At 47.5% G+C, this 19513-nt stretch overlaps 1 protein-coding gene across 1 annotated transcript; it reads right to left on the reverse strand.

Moving 5' to 3' along the window:
- Positions 1-1297: 1297 nt before the first annotated feature.
- On the reverse strand, positions 1298-18737 carry LOC116949440 (transforming protein RhoA-like). Its single transcript, XM_032966787.2, has 5 exons — positions 18604-18737; positions 12920-13077; positions 4999-5119; positions 3490-3620; positions 1298-2939 (listed from the first exon to the last, which is right to left on the reverse strand). Exons 2-5 carry the CDS (start codon positions 13073-13075, stop codon positions 2766-2768), a joined length of 582 nt encoding a protein of 193 aa, XP_032822678.1. The 5' UTR covers positions 13076-13077; positions 18604-18737; the 3' UTR covers positions 1298-2765.
- Positions 18738-19513: the final 776 nt, after the last annotated feature.

Below are 19513 nucleotides of genomic sequence, written 5' to 3' on the forward strand. Positions count from 1 at the left end.
TTTGCGGAGCGGTGCAGATCGCCGCGCAGAAGCGGCCCCCTTGAGAGCTCTCCTCCTCTCCTCACCGCCTCCACATGCCACGAGTTCAGGCCAAACCTTTGGTGGGAAAATGCAGCCCCATCGTGCACCATTACAGCTCCGATACTCGTGCTAAACCCAAAACATTCCTTGGTGGTCATCAGCCGTGATCAATCCGCTGCTGGATGAAGACCTCCCCAAGGCATCACCATGCCGGACAGTTCTGCAAGGCAAAAATTCACCTGGCTCCTGCACACGAGATGTCATCGCCACGCGATAGACGCTCTCGGGCGTCACTCCTTTGGCTGCAACTGTCACGAGTCTCAACCACCGGCCACCATTCTTTCGAGCGACATCCATTGCGATGGAGCAATGCCAATCGCATCAGCAGCATTATTGCGGATTTGGGAATGCAGGATCAACGAAGATGGCGACATGGGGAGGCCTAAATCCAGCAGTGAATCGATCACGGATGGCGACCCGAATACAAAACACCCCCGGGGTATTCACCCTCCCTGCACGACTTGGTGAATTGGCGCAATTCAGGCTCAGGGTTCAGGAATTTATTTATCGTTTATACCGCCACAGCTGTACCATCTGCTTTATAAAATAGTTTGGCATATGGCATTGCCATCTTTTGTCGGTGTAACGTGCGAGTGTAGCCCACTCCCCCTTTCTTGAGAGCTCTCAAACTTTAGCTGCACCTCCAGAACATCAAGAGACCGACAAGACTTGAGGTTTCTGGTGCAAAGCCCCTCATCGAGGTGGGATCCTAAAACCAGCTCCTTTGTACGGGATTTTGTCTCCGTGGGAGTGTGTGGTTGGTAACATACATCTTATCGTCCAGGGCATTAGCCTAAAGGAAAATCATTCACAAATCGATTGTATTCTTACACGCATTATGTTCAATGCACGCATTTGCACATTTCATTTTATTTGAATCACGAGGCTACTTTGGAAGGACCTAGCAAGGGTCTGGTGCCGAGCACACTCTTCAACAAAAGCAAAGTGCTGTTAGCGAGTAGTACATATGAAGGCCGGAATGGAACACGAGTGGGTGGGTGGCCAGCACCACGCCCTGTCCGCCTTTGTCTTCCCACACAACACCAGGAACGTTTTCGAGGTCGAGTCGACCCCGGACCGGTTCAGATAATTGTCACTGGTATTGCCGTGAGCGAGAATCGAACGAGTCTCTGCCGGGTTCGTAGTGTAGTGCGCTAACCGCGAGACCACCGCTCCCCACCGCACGATCGCTCTGCAAGGGCCACTTCACCACATACAACAGCATATTCTTTATTCCAAAACAGACCATGGTACACGAAGCAGAACATTTCAGTCTGGAATTACTTTAACAGATAATAATAACAATAAACAGAATCACCTATGTGAATGTAACTAAGTAAGCTAATGTGCTACCTCACACTAGTTATAATTATGTGCATTGAGCCACACCTGCTGCCTAATTGACAAAATTGGCTTAATTGGGTAGAACAAAATTAGTTAAACCAAACACCGATCCCTTTTCCCAACAATTACACCGGGAGTGCTTAATGAGCCACAGCACTACTTAATAAACCAGACGCAGAGGTCACAGTACCTTAGACAATTACAAAATCATCATTCAACATTTTTTTTTAGTTTTCAAAAGACTTCGCAATCTAAAATACAAATGCTCAACGTGCTGAGAAGGCAACCTCTTGTATTGTGTTCTAGCTTTGGCAGGTGCACGTAATAACAGTAGCAACAGACGGACATTACTTCAAAACGCACTGGTGCGAGATTCTGGCTGCCAAACGCACGGGACAAAGACGGCCACAGTGCTGGGGGATCACGATGGAGCGACAGCCCACCCATTAGTCATGTCACAAGTATAGCCCCACCACACAGCGTGCAGCAGCAGCACGCTAGCAGGAAGACCTTCGGAAACGCCGCTCAAGCGCAATCACCTGCCGTCGCTCGCGATGTCCGCGACGACAGAGCAAGCTGCCGCGCTCGCACTGTGTCCGAATCACGTCCAATCAATCTTAGTTACGCCGTGGATTCAAAACGAACATTGTGGATATGCTTGAGAGAGGACTAACCTGAGGTTTTACACCACAGTGCGCAGGCACAAAGGCTTCTAAACACACCTAGTGGGGAGCACCACAGCCTGGCTGCACTTAAAACAGGAAGGCAATAGGGCCAGAGATCTGTGCTTCATAAACAAGGGGCACCAAACTCAGCAAAGGGTGATCTCATGAAACCTAGCAGAATCCCTACTGATCCCCGATAATTGTTCATTTTCAATCGTTAACAATTCATTGGAATTAATTTATACAAAGCCGACTCGATTAACCGCACTTCAATCAGTCTCAAACAATGCTGCTGGCATGTGCACTGATGAACTTATTTCTATTGTGAGGTTGGGGTCCCATCACATTTGATCAATTTATTCCGAAGCCTTGCACTCTCCCATCTCACCGCAACACCCTCCCCTCCTTCCTCACCGCCAAATCATCTCCGTGTCCAAAACTGGCTTGACAGAATTAGTTTGTATTAATAGCGCCCAATGCGATCCGGTTAACGTCCAATTACCTTGACAATCAATCATCGGCAAAGGGTCGCCCGTTTCCCAACAAATGCGGTTAATCGAGTCCACCGTTGCGTCCGGGGAAACTCTCAAAAGGTATCCAGATTCTGCCACGTGGTCACGAGGCCGGGTCCCGTGAGCCTGTGCCCCCCTCCCGGCGCACGGGGAGCGGCTGAGACTAGAGCAGTCGGCAGCCCGACTTCTTCTTGCGCGTGCGGACCTGCAGCGCGGCGCGCGTCGCCAGCTCAAACACCTCGCGCACGCCCTCCTTGTTTTTGGCCGAGCACTCCATGTAGCCGAAGGCACCGATCTTGTTGGCCATGTCGCGCGCCTCCTCGGTCCTCACCGGTTCCTGTGCAACGAAGATGATCACGGTGGGGGGTGAGGGGGGTGGGGGCACTGCCCAATCACTCATCACACTATCATTACTGAGTCAAAGAAACCCTCTCTTCACACGATTATTACAGTTGGCTATGTTGGCACGGTGCGAAAGAAGTTCAAAATACAAAATACAAGCAATGAGGGGGGGGTTCGCATTCCCAATTCTGGCCGTGAGCGACTGGAGGAATTTCCACATTCTCATGGTGAGAATGTAGCCCACAGAGCCACTTTTGTTGACTTCCTCCAGAATGGTACTTGTATAGTAAATGACAGTGATTTAACTTCTTACTTGATTTCGTGGAGCACTTCCAACTATAACCCAAGCTTAATGCTACAAGACATTACTATAATACGTGTACCAAAATTCTAACCGGAACTTGAGCGGTTTTTTTTTCATGCAATTACCAGTAATGCAAAAAAGCGCACTATTTTAACCAAGCTAACTCTGAGCCGTGCCAGCTCAGGGTGCTGCCAGGGCACTGGGACCCCCTGAGGCAGCACCCCACGTAGCCCCACCTCACCTGCTTCATCTTGGCGAGCTCACGACGGGTGGCGTCGTCGTTCCGCAGGTCACGCTTGTTGCCCACCAGGATGATGGGCACGTTGGGGCAGAAGTGCTTCACCTCAGGGGTCCACTTCTCAGGGATGTTTTCTGAGCGCAGAAATGACGTCCACGAGACAAACGCACGTGAGGAAAGCGGCGCACGACGCAACGAGTTTCCTCTTCAGAGATTTTCAGAAAGAACCTTTGGCAACATTTTCAACGCATTTTAAAAGTTATGAACGCGTGGACAAGAAGAGCATGATAAAGGTGCCATAACCAATGCTCACATCTATATCCAAGCACTACGGCAGTGCTGCCGAGATTACTTAAAAAATCATGGTCAACCACACATGGATATACCAGCTGACCAAGTGGAGGGCACTCGTGCTCTCAACCCACTTATCCTTGACTGGACAAGTGCACTATCATACATTTGATAAATAATCTTCCCTTCAGGATCCCTACAAAGGAACTATCAGCCTCCTGGTCTTCCACATTTACGCTTACCAGGATCTGTGTGAACGCAAACCCTGGACCTGTTTCACCATCCTAGGGCAGTATAATAGGACAGTGCTCGGCAATGTTTTTACACGACAATATACTTTTGTTTTTATTACCAAATTCTGCCCAACCCAGCTGCGATAGTTAAAAGGTAATTGTTAGGATAGCCGTCTGTTCCTCTGTCCATTTCATGGTTTCACTTGGATTTACGTGTCTATCTCTTGTGTTCAATTGAATGTCTATGTGTCTATGTAATAAAATGTTAACTATCTTATTTTCAGTCTGTCTGCTTATAAATTTGAAAATACTGTGGCACAGCCGAGATATATATAATAGGGAGGGCATATCCAGTAAATAGTAGGGTGATTGAGATAGAATTAATGAAGGAATATACAGCAAGGCAACAGTGGTCTAAGGAACTGTGTAGAGATAAAAACAAATCTGGGGTACTACATAGAGCAGGAATATTTGTAAGATGGGTTTTCTTATCGAATTACACAAGAATAAGATTGAGTTTTCCGATGACACTACGTGCCATGACGATAACTGTTATGAGCACAATGTGTTGTGAACACATGGCCTGGAAAACAACGCATGTAATGGAACTATGTAGGAGGCTCACGAAGGATACTACTTGGTAGTTGAGGCCTTCCAGTAACAATGGAGCCCAGAGGAGCGACGTTCATAGCAACGAGAGGAGCGCCAGGCGGCTAAAACGCAGCAAGTTGGCACAGTGGGGGAGCACAGTTGGTGCATCTGCCAGACATCTCAGTCAGTCAACCCATGGTACCTGGGTCTGCTCCGTGACCTCCTGCCAGCGAGCCTTTGATATTTCATGTGGCCTCAAAGTGCACCTAGCGTGGCACAAGTGCTGTGGTGACGTCACCACCATTAAGTGAAGACCAGCGGTTGTTGTTGTGTATGTGTGAAGCTATGAGCTGGACTCTCACTACACGGCCACTGTGAGGGGGAAGGAGATTGGTACCCAGGCTGTCGGGACTGTCGATAGAGAAGCACATGAGGATGACGTCGGTGTCTGGATAAGAAAGAGGCCTCAGCCGGTCGTAGTCCTCCTGCCCAGCTGTGTCCCACAAAGCCAGCTCCACCTGCACACACGCACAGATAAATGGAAATGCGCGCACAAAGATAAAAAAAACATGAATACAGGCATTCACGAAGGATAACTCACAAAGGACACATGAAGAGAAACCCCCTGTAAAGCATTGCGGATTACAGCAGCAAGTGCTGCACATGACGCAGTGGTGGCAATGCCAACACCACTCTTGGCCATCTTTTTTTAACCCCATGCTGATGTTCGCACACCACGCCGAGTTGACCAAAGGCTCACAGGAGGTTCAAATACCACTAATCAATGATGCAGCATGCAATCCATTTTGCCACGATATACACACGTACAATTTTGTCACAGACAGGAGGTGGCTTCTGCCTGTTATAATGAACAGTAATGTTAAGCATCACTAGCGTAGACCAATGAATACAAACAAGAGTTACATCTTTAAATAACCATCACGAAGAGGATAGATTAAGTATCACATTTAAAGTTCCATTTAAAATACAGGTAGAGTCAGACGGTAGGCAATAGATGGTGTCACAATAATCAAACATGGGCAGGATGGTGGCTTCAGCTGTATTCATGTGGAGCCGAGGTGAAATACAAAAATTGTTTCTGTCTCAGAATCCAATTTAGATTCTCATCTTGCTGGCCATATGGTCGATGTGGGTTTTGAAAGACAGGTGAGTCCAGGATAAATGTCTCGATGTTTAAAGTTGTCAACCTGCTTGATACAGTGCAAGTCCAGATCCACAATTTGCAAAGGTGGCGAGACAGATTTTAGAGAATAATATAACTTTGGTCTTCATAGAGTCGAGGAACAGTTTCAGGGCGTTCAGTTGAAAATTGTCGAAGTCCTGTTTAAGATGCTGTTGTATATTTAGGTTCATGATTTTTTATGCGAGTGTGATTGTGTGTGCTATTATTTGTGCGAGTGTGTGAGGGTATGTATGCAACTGTTCAAGTGTGTTACTTTGCACAATGTCTTCATGTGTGCGTGTCCGAGAGAGAATGTATTGTGTGTATCTATCGTGTTGCCATGCCGGCCTTATTAGGTGCTCACTAACAATCTGTTAAAAGTCTATGTGGGGGATCTTTTCTTTGTCTATTTGTGACAGTACAGTGTCTGTGGGGAGAGTATTTGTATGCGATTTTGTACGTGTGCACGTGTGCATTTGGGCACGTGTGAGTGTTTGTGTGTGTGTGGCTGTGTGCGTGTCTCTGCGTGTGTACCACTACGGGACCGCTATGAACCTGACAAGGCCAACCCCAGTGACAATTATCTGAACCGGTTATGGCCCTCCCCTAGACCGACTCAGACTCAAATGGGTACCTGGTGTGATGTATAAACATCGCTACGAGGGACACAAAGACAGCTGGGTGTGGTGCTGGCCACCCACACCCCCTCGTTTGCCATGCTGGCCTTCACTGGTGCTACTCGCTATACGGGGAATCTTTTGTCTTTGGACGTGAATAATGGCGAACTTAAGGGTGGTGCCCACTTCGCCGCAATTTTCTCGTGGAATATGATGCAATCCCTTTGAGTAAATCCCGTAGGGAATCGGAAATGGGACAAATCTTGGCCTTTGAAATTAAGAGAAATGCACAAGCGAAGGTTCTCAGTCCCCATCATAGATCCAAAGGGTGCAATGTCTTGGTACCTTCAGTGCAGAAATTAAAACGATCAAATATAAACAAAAACAGACTGTACGAAGAACTCAATGCGGTTCGAGGTAACCAAATACACATGATTAAACATGACATAATGGGCAACAAAAGCACAATACAATCACACAGATAATTTATTTGGGCGTAACTACACTACAAGGTATTGAATTATCTTAAGGGAAATGCATTGGCAGTTATGCACAAGCGGAGGGGCGAAAAATACTTCACTGCCATCAGTACTGACCCTGCCTTAAAGGCTGTTTCACAAGGTAGCGTTAAGTACGACAGAGGGAGTTGTTTTCAATATGTTCTCATAAAAACAACAGACGGAGCACCGTCAACTCCAAACAAACAGCCTCCGCAGCGCCAGTACCGACAACTTGCCGGCCCCCTGTACGAGGTCATGAATTGTCATAAGTGACACGCATTCATCTATTCTAATTGTTTGTCCATTCGTTTTAGTACTTTACATATTTTCATAAACTATAAGTTATCAATTATCACACCGACAACTCGCTCTATAGTGAATGTAACAATAAAGTCGGATTGATACATGTCACATTTTTATATTTCTGCTTTAAGTCACATCACAAAACACCCACAAAGTACCACGATCACATACAAAGCTGGAATTCAGCGTAACAATTCACAAACTAAGAATGTGAACTGAAAACAACAGATTCTTACAGAAACAATTCACATTTCAAGTAAAAGAAGCTACTGCTTACTCTACAGGAACGTAAGTGTTTTTTATGCTTCAGTGCCCTCTCGTGAGTTAATATCGTACACGTTAATGGATCACAGCATGCTGGGTCACAAAGAGAGATGTTGGCACTAACGTTAAAAGTAGTTCCCTAGTCATGACAAGCATATTCCCCCAATAACCCCCATCCATTATGCCAGGTATGACTATTACGTGTAACAATGAATGGGATGTCATCATACTGTGGCCTCAGTCAAATCCAGGACATGGTACCATCCACACGCCCGAGTGCACACATGTCGCTATCCTCTCCAGTATGTCAACTAGTCAAGACACTGGAACATTCACAATGGACACTTCTTGCTTGTAGACCACAGCACAAACAGCACCACTCACCAAGCGGCACTACTCCCATACTGGCACCACTCACCAAGCGGCACCACTCCCATACTGACACCACTCCCATACTGACACCACTCCCATACTGACACCACTCACCAAGAGGCACCACTCCCATACTGACACCACTCCCATACTGACACCACTCCCATACTGACACCACTCCCATACTGACACCATTACACGTCTCTCCATGGAGAGGGGGTGGATGGATTAGGGTCGAAGTGACAGCGAGAGCTAGGGAAACCTGTTCTCGCTTTAGTGCTCAAAGACATTTATTCCTAACCAAATCACCGCCACTCCTGCTCATACTAACTATATAAATCGATACCAAATCATGAGGGAATCCCAATATTTCAGACAAAACTCGTGGTCTGACGGTGGTGGTGTCACCTGGGAGTGGTGGTGATTTAGCGAGAGAAGTGTGCATATTGATACCAACAATGAGATTGAGTAGTGTCCTTCATCTGATTCTTTGTGGAAACGTAATCAACTCTCCTCCATTGCGATTCACCGAGTATAAAATTCAGAGACAAGTAATCAAGAGGCAGTCAGGATAGGAAGTGGTCACTGACAACATGGAGAAGAGCAACCAGAACAAAAGCATGGATGTATAGGGCCACAAACTAAAACTGCGGAGGAGACAAAAGTGTGCATGTCGCTCGACTTGGTATTCCCCAGATTGTGCAGACCTGGGTGATTGAATAAGCATTGGAAAAGAATGCTGGCGAGCACGCTGGAAGGGTCAATAAGGGTTTTGACAATATTTATTTTGTTAGCTTTTGAGATGTGCTTATATGTAAATGCTATATAATCAACATTGTAATGTAAATTGTATCGTAGAGTTAATGTATAAGGAAAGGAAGGTGATAGAAGAGAGTTGAGGGACAACAGAAGGAAGGCGTAGTATAATATTATCATCATGAAAGATACATGTATAAAACATATTTAACCAGGAACAACCTTCATGGCTTTAAACACTGAATCCGGTAGAAGCCCAAGTATGCCGGGTGTGGCAACACTGCCGTGACCCAGCTCTCCGGGGGCGTGGGGGGCGGAGGGCGTGGAATTCATCACGTGCGTGACACCCCTCCTTCAGGATTCTGAATTGGTGAATTCCAGCGCAAGTAGGTTTGTTGACCTGTCTGCAGAGTCCGAATGTTATCCTCCGTGCATGCGTGGATTTTCTTGCGATACTCATATTTCCTCACGCTTGCAAATACACTCATTCAGAAATGGAACTGACTGACTGAACATCCCAATTATGGACCACAGGGATACCACATTGCAAAATCTCCCCCGGCTGCAAAATCTTGCCAGGACCCTTGTGAAAATTAATCTTGAGATTAAGTGAGGACACCCTGGATGAAAGACTGATATATTATTATGCAGTTATATACCTACAATTTAAATAGAATATCTGTGAATTGCCGACTCATGTGAACCTTATGGCGGGACCCCGGGGTCCCGAATAAACGCAAGCCGAAATCGCAATTTATTTATTTATTTTTGGTGACTGTCCCACTGCGCACATCAACGCCGCGACCCACCAGAAATCAATCCTCTCGTTCTTCACCAAGTACCCATCTTTGCCAAAATTTCCGTAATCAAAAACAAAACTTTGAAACTTTGATTAGTGCATCGTGTAGAGCTCGTCGAGAGGAATAGATTGCCGTATCATTCGCCTTCAACAGACATAAAATGACGTCGCAACGCAGTTTAGGCCAGAGCCGTGGGCTTATGGGACCATGGGTTCCCGCCATAAGGTTCATGTGAAGCCACAATAAAAAATTGCTGACATTAGAGATTAGCTGCAGCTGAAAATATAAAGATCTTAGTTTTTTTTAGACAACCCAGATATACGTGACCTTAGTGTCTTTCTGCAGGAAAACCACAAATATGGAGGTGGTAAAGTAACACGGTCGTGACAACGTAACAGAACATATATGTGCTACCTGGGCAATGTTGTCTTACAGCAACGTGCAATGACACTGTTCATCTACTTGAGCGCACGCAACTACTATACGATAACAATTAGCTGTTATAAAGAACTCTGAAAGCAGAGTAAGGCAGGCTGCCTTATGATAACAATGATAACAAAACTCAACGCCATTTCCTAACCAATCCAGCTCAAAATTAAGCCAACTGAAATAAATGTTTTAAATTTGCTTACAAATATTTCATTTTGCGAGCATTTTCGGGTATGACTTGGAATGGAGTTGCAGAGACAGGGAGTGCATTTGACCAAATGGAGGGGCGAGCTGAATAAAAGCACCTGTTTTGCCACGACAATTTAAACACTTTGTAAGTTTAACTTCTTTGAATAAGACCTCGACTTAGGGGTGTGGCCCGCGCAGGCATTACCCGCCAGAGTCTGCAGGATTCAGTATCGCAGACGTCATATCATTAAAGTAATTAATAAGAAGCCATCTATATATAAAAGGGAAATTTGTGAATGTGTGTCTGTTCGAAATGTTACCATACTTCCCGACATGCAACAAACTTTAAATTTGGCATGTGGGTACCTTCCAGACTGTACACAATGCAAAACGTCTCAAAATATACTTTTGTATTTTGGGGGGGGCGCAATAATGGATATATTTTGCACGGCAAGTGAGTGGTGACGTCACATCTGTGATGTCACCCGCATGCGGCAGCGTTACGTAGTGTGCCTGCTGACGTCACGCATCCCCCCCACCTCCTGCGTAGGCCGTGTATTAATCCAAGACAAGAATCCAAGTCTTGGGCGAAGCCGGGTAGTAAAGCTAGTACAGTATATAAGGGTGTGGAACAGTGAATTTCATATATTCTGAATGGATGTCACTTGATTGGTTTCAGATTATTTTGGCATAATCTGCAGTTAAACACCGACTTGTGTAGCTGGTAGAACAGTTCATTACATTTTGTCTTAACTTAAAAATGTATTAAGTATACAGCCAAGAGGCAATGTGGTCAGAGTGCTTGACTCATACTAGGAAGCTCAAACCATGGGAGTCAACTCAGCCTTTTATAATTGATACAACTTTGTAAAGTCCATGGTTGTCTTACAGAGAGATTAATCCCACCGTAATAATGTGGAATGTTCAATGCTTGTGAGATGAGTGCTGCCCCATTGCTAATTTCAGCAGGAAGACATTTACACGACTCATTTATACATTGAAAACGATCTAGTCGTTGCAGAGTAAATCACTCACACCAATGCTACAACTGCGACGCAAACATGCCGGCGCATTCTGGTGCTGGTGATGATGCATGGGTGGTGCTGGTTATCCAGGAATGAAATCTCCACCTGCCTATGGTGGGGCCCATCTAGTTATTCGGCACCAGCAGGCGGCGCTGGTTTTCCCAACCCTCACGGAACACTGGGCTGGCTGTATTGACTGCCCAGTGCATGCACCCGGCATCTTGCTGTTACTCAGCCTTCACGGCTGATGCGCTTGCACGTAAATTTATAGTACAATGCCCCCTGTTTCAAATGGGCAGTTAATTACGATCTAACAAGCAAGAAGAACTTATTTGTCTTTGTGTACGATAAGTCCCAAACCCTCTTAACCGCAACAATGTGGATGAAAATAATTGTGTACCGCATACAACCTCCATGAGTAGGAACGTGCTAAGGTAACAGCGTCTTATTCCCAAACATTACCTATAAAACTACTTCTCATAACTTTATCTTACAAGGTTAAAGAACAGAACACGATAAAATGTACCGTATTTTAAATATCAAGAATGCAATTTCACTAAAATAGCTAAATTGATCCCTTTTTTCCCATTACATTTTTCCAATCTTTTAAAGCTTTGTTTCTTGGTCTTAAATTTTCCCCTTGCATCAGCGCTGTTCTCCCTTCTGCCTCCTGACCCTCTCCTGCCCCTTCCACCATTCTCCACTTGCGTGGGGTTTCTCCTGGGATCGCCGGAATACGTCGAGGCTGTGCGAGACTTCCCCAGGAGCCTGCGGCTGTCATACCACAATGCGCTGGGCCTCTTCCGGTGTCTGCTGCAGGGAGACCGTGGCAGCGCAAGGGCCCTTCGGGAGCCTGCTGTGTAGCAGTTACATCAAAGGAGCGAGTCGCTCCCGAAGGTCCATCGGAGATGCATCACCAACATTTTGTACTTCAGCTTCTGTCGTGCCCCAGTTGTGAGTGGCCAAACATCCACCATTGTTTTCTTCCACTACATTGTCCCAAATGTTGTTGCTCGATTTTATTTTTCCCTTTGGGAGCTTAGTTCTCTTGTGAATAATAATCTAGTACTTTGAGATGCTTAGGAATTTTCAGTACTGAATGCACAAGTCGATGCTATAAATATTTATCCATATTTAGCAAGAGCCATAACACTTTATATTCTTTACCGAAAGAACCAAGAATATGAATCCCTGCAGTCACGAAAGCTTTAAATCAAAGCCATAACACTTTGTTCGCGAGGTCCGTGCTTGGGATGGTTGGCCAATGCCGTGTTATACATGTTTGTACGTGGGAGGAAATTGGATAGGAACACCAAGAGAAAACCCACGCAGGCAAGGAAACGACACTCAACATCACCCCATAAGCCAGACTACATGGATGGTATCCCTGTGCAGGGCTCAGAAGAGGCTAGGAAACAGACATTTCCAGTGGATTTTGGTACAGACATTGTCTATAGTGTTTGCTGACACACGGACCTGGCTCCATATGAACGAGTATGAATCCGTGACATTATTATAAGGTCACGGATGCAATGAGTACTATTTTCAAATACCTTCAGTGCAAGAATAAAAAAAAATGACGTAAAGACATGACATACAAACACTACATTTACATTAATACAACAAATGAGACAGAACAATTAACAAACAAGACCTTACAGAAAAAAAAGCATGTAAAAGCAAGACAAAAAAAGTAGATCCTTCAATGGAATCATGACCACAAATAGTGACAATTCCATCAAAGTGTGAGAGGTCAGAGTGCGATTCATTATACGCGATACAGCCAGTGTGACCCCACGGTGAGCCCACGTCCTCGGTCACGCACACAACACGTGGTCACACACACACGCGCATGCACGCCCGCTCAGCCAGCACCCTACCTGCTTGCCGTCCACCTCGATATCGGCCACGTAGTTCTCAAAGACGGTGGGCACGTACACCTCAGGGAACTGGTCCTTGCTGAAGACGATGAGCAGGCATGTCTTCCCGCACGCACCATCGCCCACGATCACCAGCTTCTTACGGATGGCAGCCATCCCTGCGACACACACGCCCACCCAGCAAGCACATCAGCAATGTTGCAGTACACGCCCGCTCGCCGTCACCCACGTTTAAAGAGAGGAGCTCTACCTGTCTGTCATGAGGCCCAGTGGTAATGGACACCTGGCAGGAGCGACAAGGTGAGTGAGCTTTCAAAATTACAGTAACATAAAGGAGTCGGTTTCAGAATTGGGAATTTTGCCGAATGGTGCAGTCAGTGTTTTGTTATAAGTCTGTCAATCAATTTTACAAACAATACAGGATGGAATCAAATCGCAGTTTCCAATATTACTAAACTAGGTGAGAACCGTTAAATCCACCCCTCAGAATGGATACATTCTACGAGCCATTTGCAGAGCTGCCACTCCAATAAGTGTGGTCCTGTGTAGACGTGGGAAAGAAGGGACCACGGCACAGTCTCAGGAAGCCGTCTTTACGCGACCCATACTCTTTGGTTCTATTGGGTAAAGTCACGTAGGTGAAAATAAAATAACCCAATAAAAAATAAATAACCCAATAAAATAACCCAATAGAACCAAAGTGTATGGATCCTAGCAGTCACGAAAGCTTTAAATCTAGAATTTACGCGACCCCCCAGCGTCCGGAGGGGTCATGGAGGCTCACTGAGGTTGTGCGCTCACACCTGCTTCGGAGTTCTGGCAACCTTCTCTCTACGGCCGCCCTGGGAGGGCAGGTTCTATTTCCAGACAAGGGAGGCCAAATGACATCACGCTAAAGCGTGCAGTTAGCCGAGGGCGTGGAATTGGCAGCTGGTAAAGGAAAATACTGGCTGGAGAACACTCCGGGGCTGCTGTTGATGTGAGTGCAGGGTTTAACCAACACATAAATGAAACAAAATAAAAAAAATGAATTTCAATAGAACAAATACAATATAGAAATAACAAATATAACATCACATACAACACGATATCATGAAAACAAAAAATAAAACAAATAGCAGTCATTTCCTGCTAGATTAAGGCCTCCAAATGTCACCACCATCCCTCACGGATCTGTGATGCATAAATTCACATCACTGCTGCATGTCAGTTGATCTCATCGCCACAACAGTCATCCTCGGGTATATTCCCTCCCTTGGCTGTCATTCTGTTACCAATCTCGTTGAAGGCCCATCGACCCATCTAGCAATTGATCTTGCCCAAGCTCACTTACTCTTCTCAAGTCAGTATGCTGCCTCTGTTCTCGAATCCATGTGCTCCTCTCTGTCTGTGCATCGTTGCAATTACCAGCAAGCATATCGGTGCTTTTCCTGAGTACTTTTAGGTTTATCCTGCATTTTCTCTCTCGGTGAGGCATGTAACAGGAAGTAATGTGAACCAATTGAAAACGTTACCTCTTTCGACAAACAGGTAAGATGCTTTTCCAGTCTCAAATTAAATTTTTAAAAGTACTGCAAACCACACTGGCCGGCCTCTTTCATGCGTCGTTTATATGCTGGTCTGCCGCCTTTAATAATTACAACTCTTGTGTTTTCAATGGCGTCCTCCAACAATGATTCTCTCGTTCAGCAAACTTGTTGCAGATTACTTGTTTTTACTAATATTTATTTTGAGCTCAGCCTTTGAGCCTTTTTAAATACGTTCCTGAAGTTAACTTTCATCGGTTGCTATAATCACAACATACGACCCGATCAATAATTCATCCATGTATGTTTATGCCAGCTAAACTGTCGCTGCATGTAAAAAGTAACAACATACAAATCCGAAGATGAATCAGACAAGACAATTCTCACCAAGGCAACCCCACAACCACAAACGTTTTGATATCACTCGCAGAAAAATGACTCATATAATTAGTGAGTCGGTAAGCGTCCACGTGGATAAACAAGAGCTTTCTATCTTGATTTGAAGCTTTCATGACTGCAGGAATCCATACTCGTTGGTTCTTTCGGTAAAGTCACGTAGGTAGACAAAATAGATCACGACGTTTCGATCGCAACGCAAGCGACCGTCTTCGCTTGCGATCAAAACGTCGTGCTTTCTAGCTGTGTAGGAACGCTGCGATGAGGTGCTGTTGCAACCTGAAAGCCTATGCACCACTACAGAGGAGACCCTGAGACTCACAGGTGGCCACGATCCGTGGCTACATGACAACACACACGGAGCAGCGTAGGCGTCTCCGCGTTACAACACGTGGCCCCTTGAAGAGAAGCGAGATCACGGCGGCACACTGCCTGCACCCGCGAGTAATACTTCAAGCAATAAAACTCTCTTATACCAATTACGTTTCTCTTCCACATTTTAATTAATCTATCATGTAGTTATATTAAAGTAAATAAATTGCACTTTTCGGCTTGCAACATTCTTGTAATTCAATATCAATAAACATTTATGACAAAGCAGTTATGAGAACACTGTGATAAGAGAAATACTGGCTGTCACACAACAGTACACCAATTGACAAAACATTAATTCCATTCCAAAACATAAGGTGCATCGTGACTTTCTGCTTGTAAAAACACAATGTGAGTGTTCATCAGAATGACGTTATCATAATTACATTAAAGTGGCGATGGAACTGAGAAATTATTCGAGGGTGCATGGCCACCCATTACAATGGAGCAGGAAATGAGCCCAAGTTGCAGCGGTTGTTAAGATGGATACAAGAGGTCTGTGTTGTAATAAAACCTTAGCCCCGTGGAGATACTGCTTTACTGGGTCGCACACTTTAATAACACAAGCGTCATTCAACATTTCAAGGGGGGAAAGGCGCATTTGAAAATGTATGAAAAGAAAATCTAAATATACAGTACTGTATATCTCATCACCACACTATTTGCTGCTCAGACTCAAACCCGAATTCTGAAAAACATGTTTTCATGGAAGGGTCAGCAGGGCTATTAACATTGAAGTGGAGGTTTAACTTTACAGTGCGGTAGCAGTGTTACAAAGTCTTAAGTTACAACTTCACTGTATAAATCACTTAGAAATTCCACATGTCTATGGTAGGGGTCAGTCTCCCCATGTGACAACCACTGTAGAGCCGGGTCCTCATGTAGATGTATTATCATGGTACAGCAATCTACAAGCAGGAGTGCAACTGTTGCTGAAACGCAGCTGTAAACAACAAGCAGAAATGTGTAAAAAAGCAGCCTTTGTGCATTATCCAAAAACCATCAGCATTTCCTGAAGAAGTGCTTTGCTGTCCTCTTGTCTACGGCCACCATCAAAACATTTGGTGATGAGACGTGATAAAGACGAAATAGGTATACGGTTGTCCATCTCTGTGTCAATGTCATTTTATATTGGCCTAAGAGACCCAAAATACGAAATATGCTGATGTTTTGCATCATGCACAAAGGCTGTGTGCTTTTCACAGGTTTCCGTCATCAGCACTACAGTATTATTCTATTACGATGGATTTTCTCGTCAATTAGAGATTTGATTAACGTAGTTGCAGCAGCGTAGGAGAAGCTATGTAGCTGCCGTAGTAGTGTAGCTGTAATAGTGTCGCTGTAGGGCTGTTAGCTGTAATAGTTTATTTTTTTATTTAAAGCTTTCGTGACTGCAGGGATTCATAGTCTTGGTTCTTTCGGTAAAGTCACGTAGAAGGGAAAGAACCAAGAATATGTAATAGTTTAGTTGAAGGAGTTGCACAGTAGTTGTGGTGCACATGTAAGCTGTAGGTGAAGTACTTGTACTATGCTCGGTGTTATATCACTGATGCAGAGCAGCGTTGCTGTAGTCGTATAGCTGGGGAAGTGTTGCCGTCGAATTAAGTACAGCTATCGTCCTGTACTTGTAACTATATCATTTGTGCTAGCCGTAGGAGTATAGTCGCGGCAGTGAGTGTAGCTGCGACAGGGCATTGCTGCCACCGTCGGCCACGGGCGAGTGAGGCTGTATTAATTATTCATCGCTGACATTTCCACATCAACTGCTCGCCCGCTCTTTGTCTGCCTCCCCTCCCCCTGAGCGGGTCCCAGCTGCCCCCCACCCCCCATCTCAGAGGTCCGACTCACGCCAGTGTCACCTCGTTACCCGCCACACACATCGGGTAACCCCCTCCGAGTTACAGGTTAACCCGGCTACCCGTCACACGCATCGGGTAACCCCCACCGAGTTACAGGTTAACCCGGCTACCCGTCACACGCATCGGGTAACCCCCTCCGAGTTACAGGTTAACCCGGCTACCCGCCACACACATCGGGTAACCTCCTCCGAGTTACAGGTTAACCCGGTTACCCGCCACACACATCGGGTAACCCCCTCCGAGTTACAGGTTAACCCGGCTACCCGCCACACACATCGGGTAACCTCCTCCGAGTTACAGGTTAACCCGGTTACCCGCCACACACATCGGGTAACCCCCTCCGAGTTACAGGTTAACCCGGCTACCCGTCACACACATCGGGTAACCCCCTCCGAGTTACAGGTTAACCCGGCTACCCGCCACACACATCGGGTAACCCCCTCCGAGTTACAGGTTAACCCGGCTACCCGTCACACACATCGGGTAACCCCCTCCGAGTTACAGGTTAACCCCTCCCCCCAACTCGAAGTAACCTCACCCACCAGTGTTACCCTCTAGGCTACCACTCATCCCTGGCGAGTCTTTACAAGAGGTTACCCCACCACAGGGCTCCCCCTTATGAGGTTACCCCACCCTAGGATAACTCACTCAAGGTTACCACTCACAATGGGTCACCGTACTCCAAGTTACCTCACCCAAGTTTACTTTAGACCAGGTCACCCGTCACTAACTCCTGGTTACCTGCTAGCGATCTCACTCACCACAGCATTCTCATTAGTCGGACCACTCCAGGTTACCCGTCACAAAGGCAGCCATTAGCTCAAGGTTACCCTGGTATCGCACCACGTTACCCTACGTTACCTCATCACCCCTTACAGTCACCCCATAATACAGATTACCCAAGGTTACCTTACCCCAGATGACCCTTAATCTTGTTACCCATAACATTGTTACCCTCGCTCCGCACACCATGTAACCCGGTGACCCTGCGTTACCCGGTGACCCTGCGTTACCCGGTGACCCTGCGTTACCCGGTGACCCCGCGTTACCCGGTGACCCCGCGTTACCCGGTGACCCCGCGTTACCCGGTCACCCCGCGTTACCCGGTCACCCCGCGTTACCCGGTCACCCCGCGTTACCCGGTCACCCCGCGTTACCCGGTCACCCCGCGTTACCCGGTCACCCCGCGTTACCCGGTCACCCCGCGTTACCCGGTCACCCCGCGTTACCCGGTCACCCCGCGTTACCCGGTCACCCCGCGTTACCCGGTCACCCCGCGTTACCCGGTCACCCTGCGTCGTCGTTACCGCTGTTCGCGCACAGGGAAGTGAAGTCTCCGGACATTAAAAAGAACCCCCACTGCGCATGCGCGGCACCGCACACAGCGAGCCCGCTGAGTGGGGGGCCCGCGGGAAGGGAGCGGGCCCCCCCCAACCCCCACTCTCCCACGGTGTGTGTAGGGCGCGGGGGGGCTCTCGCCCCCACATCCACCCCCGACTCCTCGCCCCCCCCCGCTATCGTCGCCGCTCACCGTTCTCGTCGTGCGCGCTGTGCTCGGAGTCGTCGCGGTCGGCACAGCAGAGCCCGCAGCAGCCACACCCAGCCGCGCTCGCTACCCACAGTGCCACGCGCGCCGATACTTCCTGAGCGCGGGGCGGGGGGAAGGTGGAACGGGGGAGGCGGGGCGGGGGTACTTGTGACGTCACCCCTCCCCCAGACTCGCGCTCCGGCCCCGCCCCCGCGCCCCGCCCCGCATGGAGCTCAGCGGAGTTGAGCCCCTGCCTGGTGCCCGGATGGGTCACCGCAATCGCCTCAGGCGCTGTCGGCTTCGCAGGCGGCCCGGCACGCGGTGCACCAATCACGGTGCACCAATCACGGTGCACCAATCACTGTGCCCCAATCACTGTGCACCAATCACGGTGCACCAATCACTGTGCACCAATCACTGTGCTGCTTTAAGACGCTTCCGCATCTTCAGCAGCCCGCAGTGACCTACAGCCAGGGCCATCTATGGGGGGTGCGAGGCCCTGCGCATATCCCAGTGCCCCCCCCCAACACCTTAAACTAAACTGTGACGTCGAAGCGCGGGGCCCCCCAAAGCGCGGGGCCCCCCAAAGCGCGGGGCCCCCCAAAGCGCGGGGCCCCCCAAAGCGCGGGGCCCCCCAAAGCGCGGGGCCCCCCAAAGCGCGGGGCCCCCCAAAGCGCGGGGCCCCCCAAAGCGCGGGGCCCCCCAAAGCGCGGGGCCCAGGGTTGTCGTCCCGCTTCAGTGTACCCAAGGGACGGCTCTGCTTATTACAACGCGGTGAAGTGTTGTCTTAAGGCCTCCAAACGTACGTGCCAGATGCTAGAACTATAACTCACTTGACAGTTGCACTATCTAGCTCAGAGATAGAATATTTAAATAAGGTTTTATACAATCTCCATAGCAAAAAAGCATATAC

The sequence above is a fragment of the Petromyzon marinus genome, chromosome 36 (genome assembly GCF_048934315.1).
Source record: "Petromyzon marinus isolate PM22_M1 ecotype Great Lakes invasive population chromosome 36, UKy_Petmar_22M1.pri1.0, whole genome shotgun sequence".
Classification (NCBI taxonomy): Eukaryota; Metazoa; Chordata; class Hyperoartia; order Petromyzontiformes; family Petromyzontidae; genus Petromyzon; species Petromyzon marinus.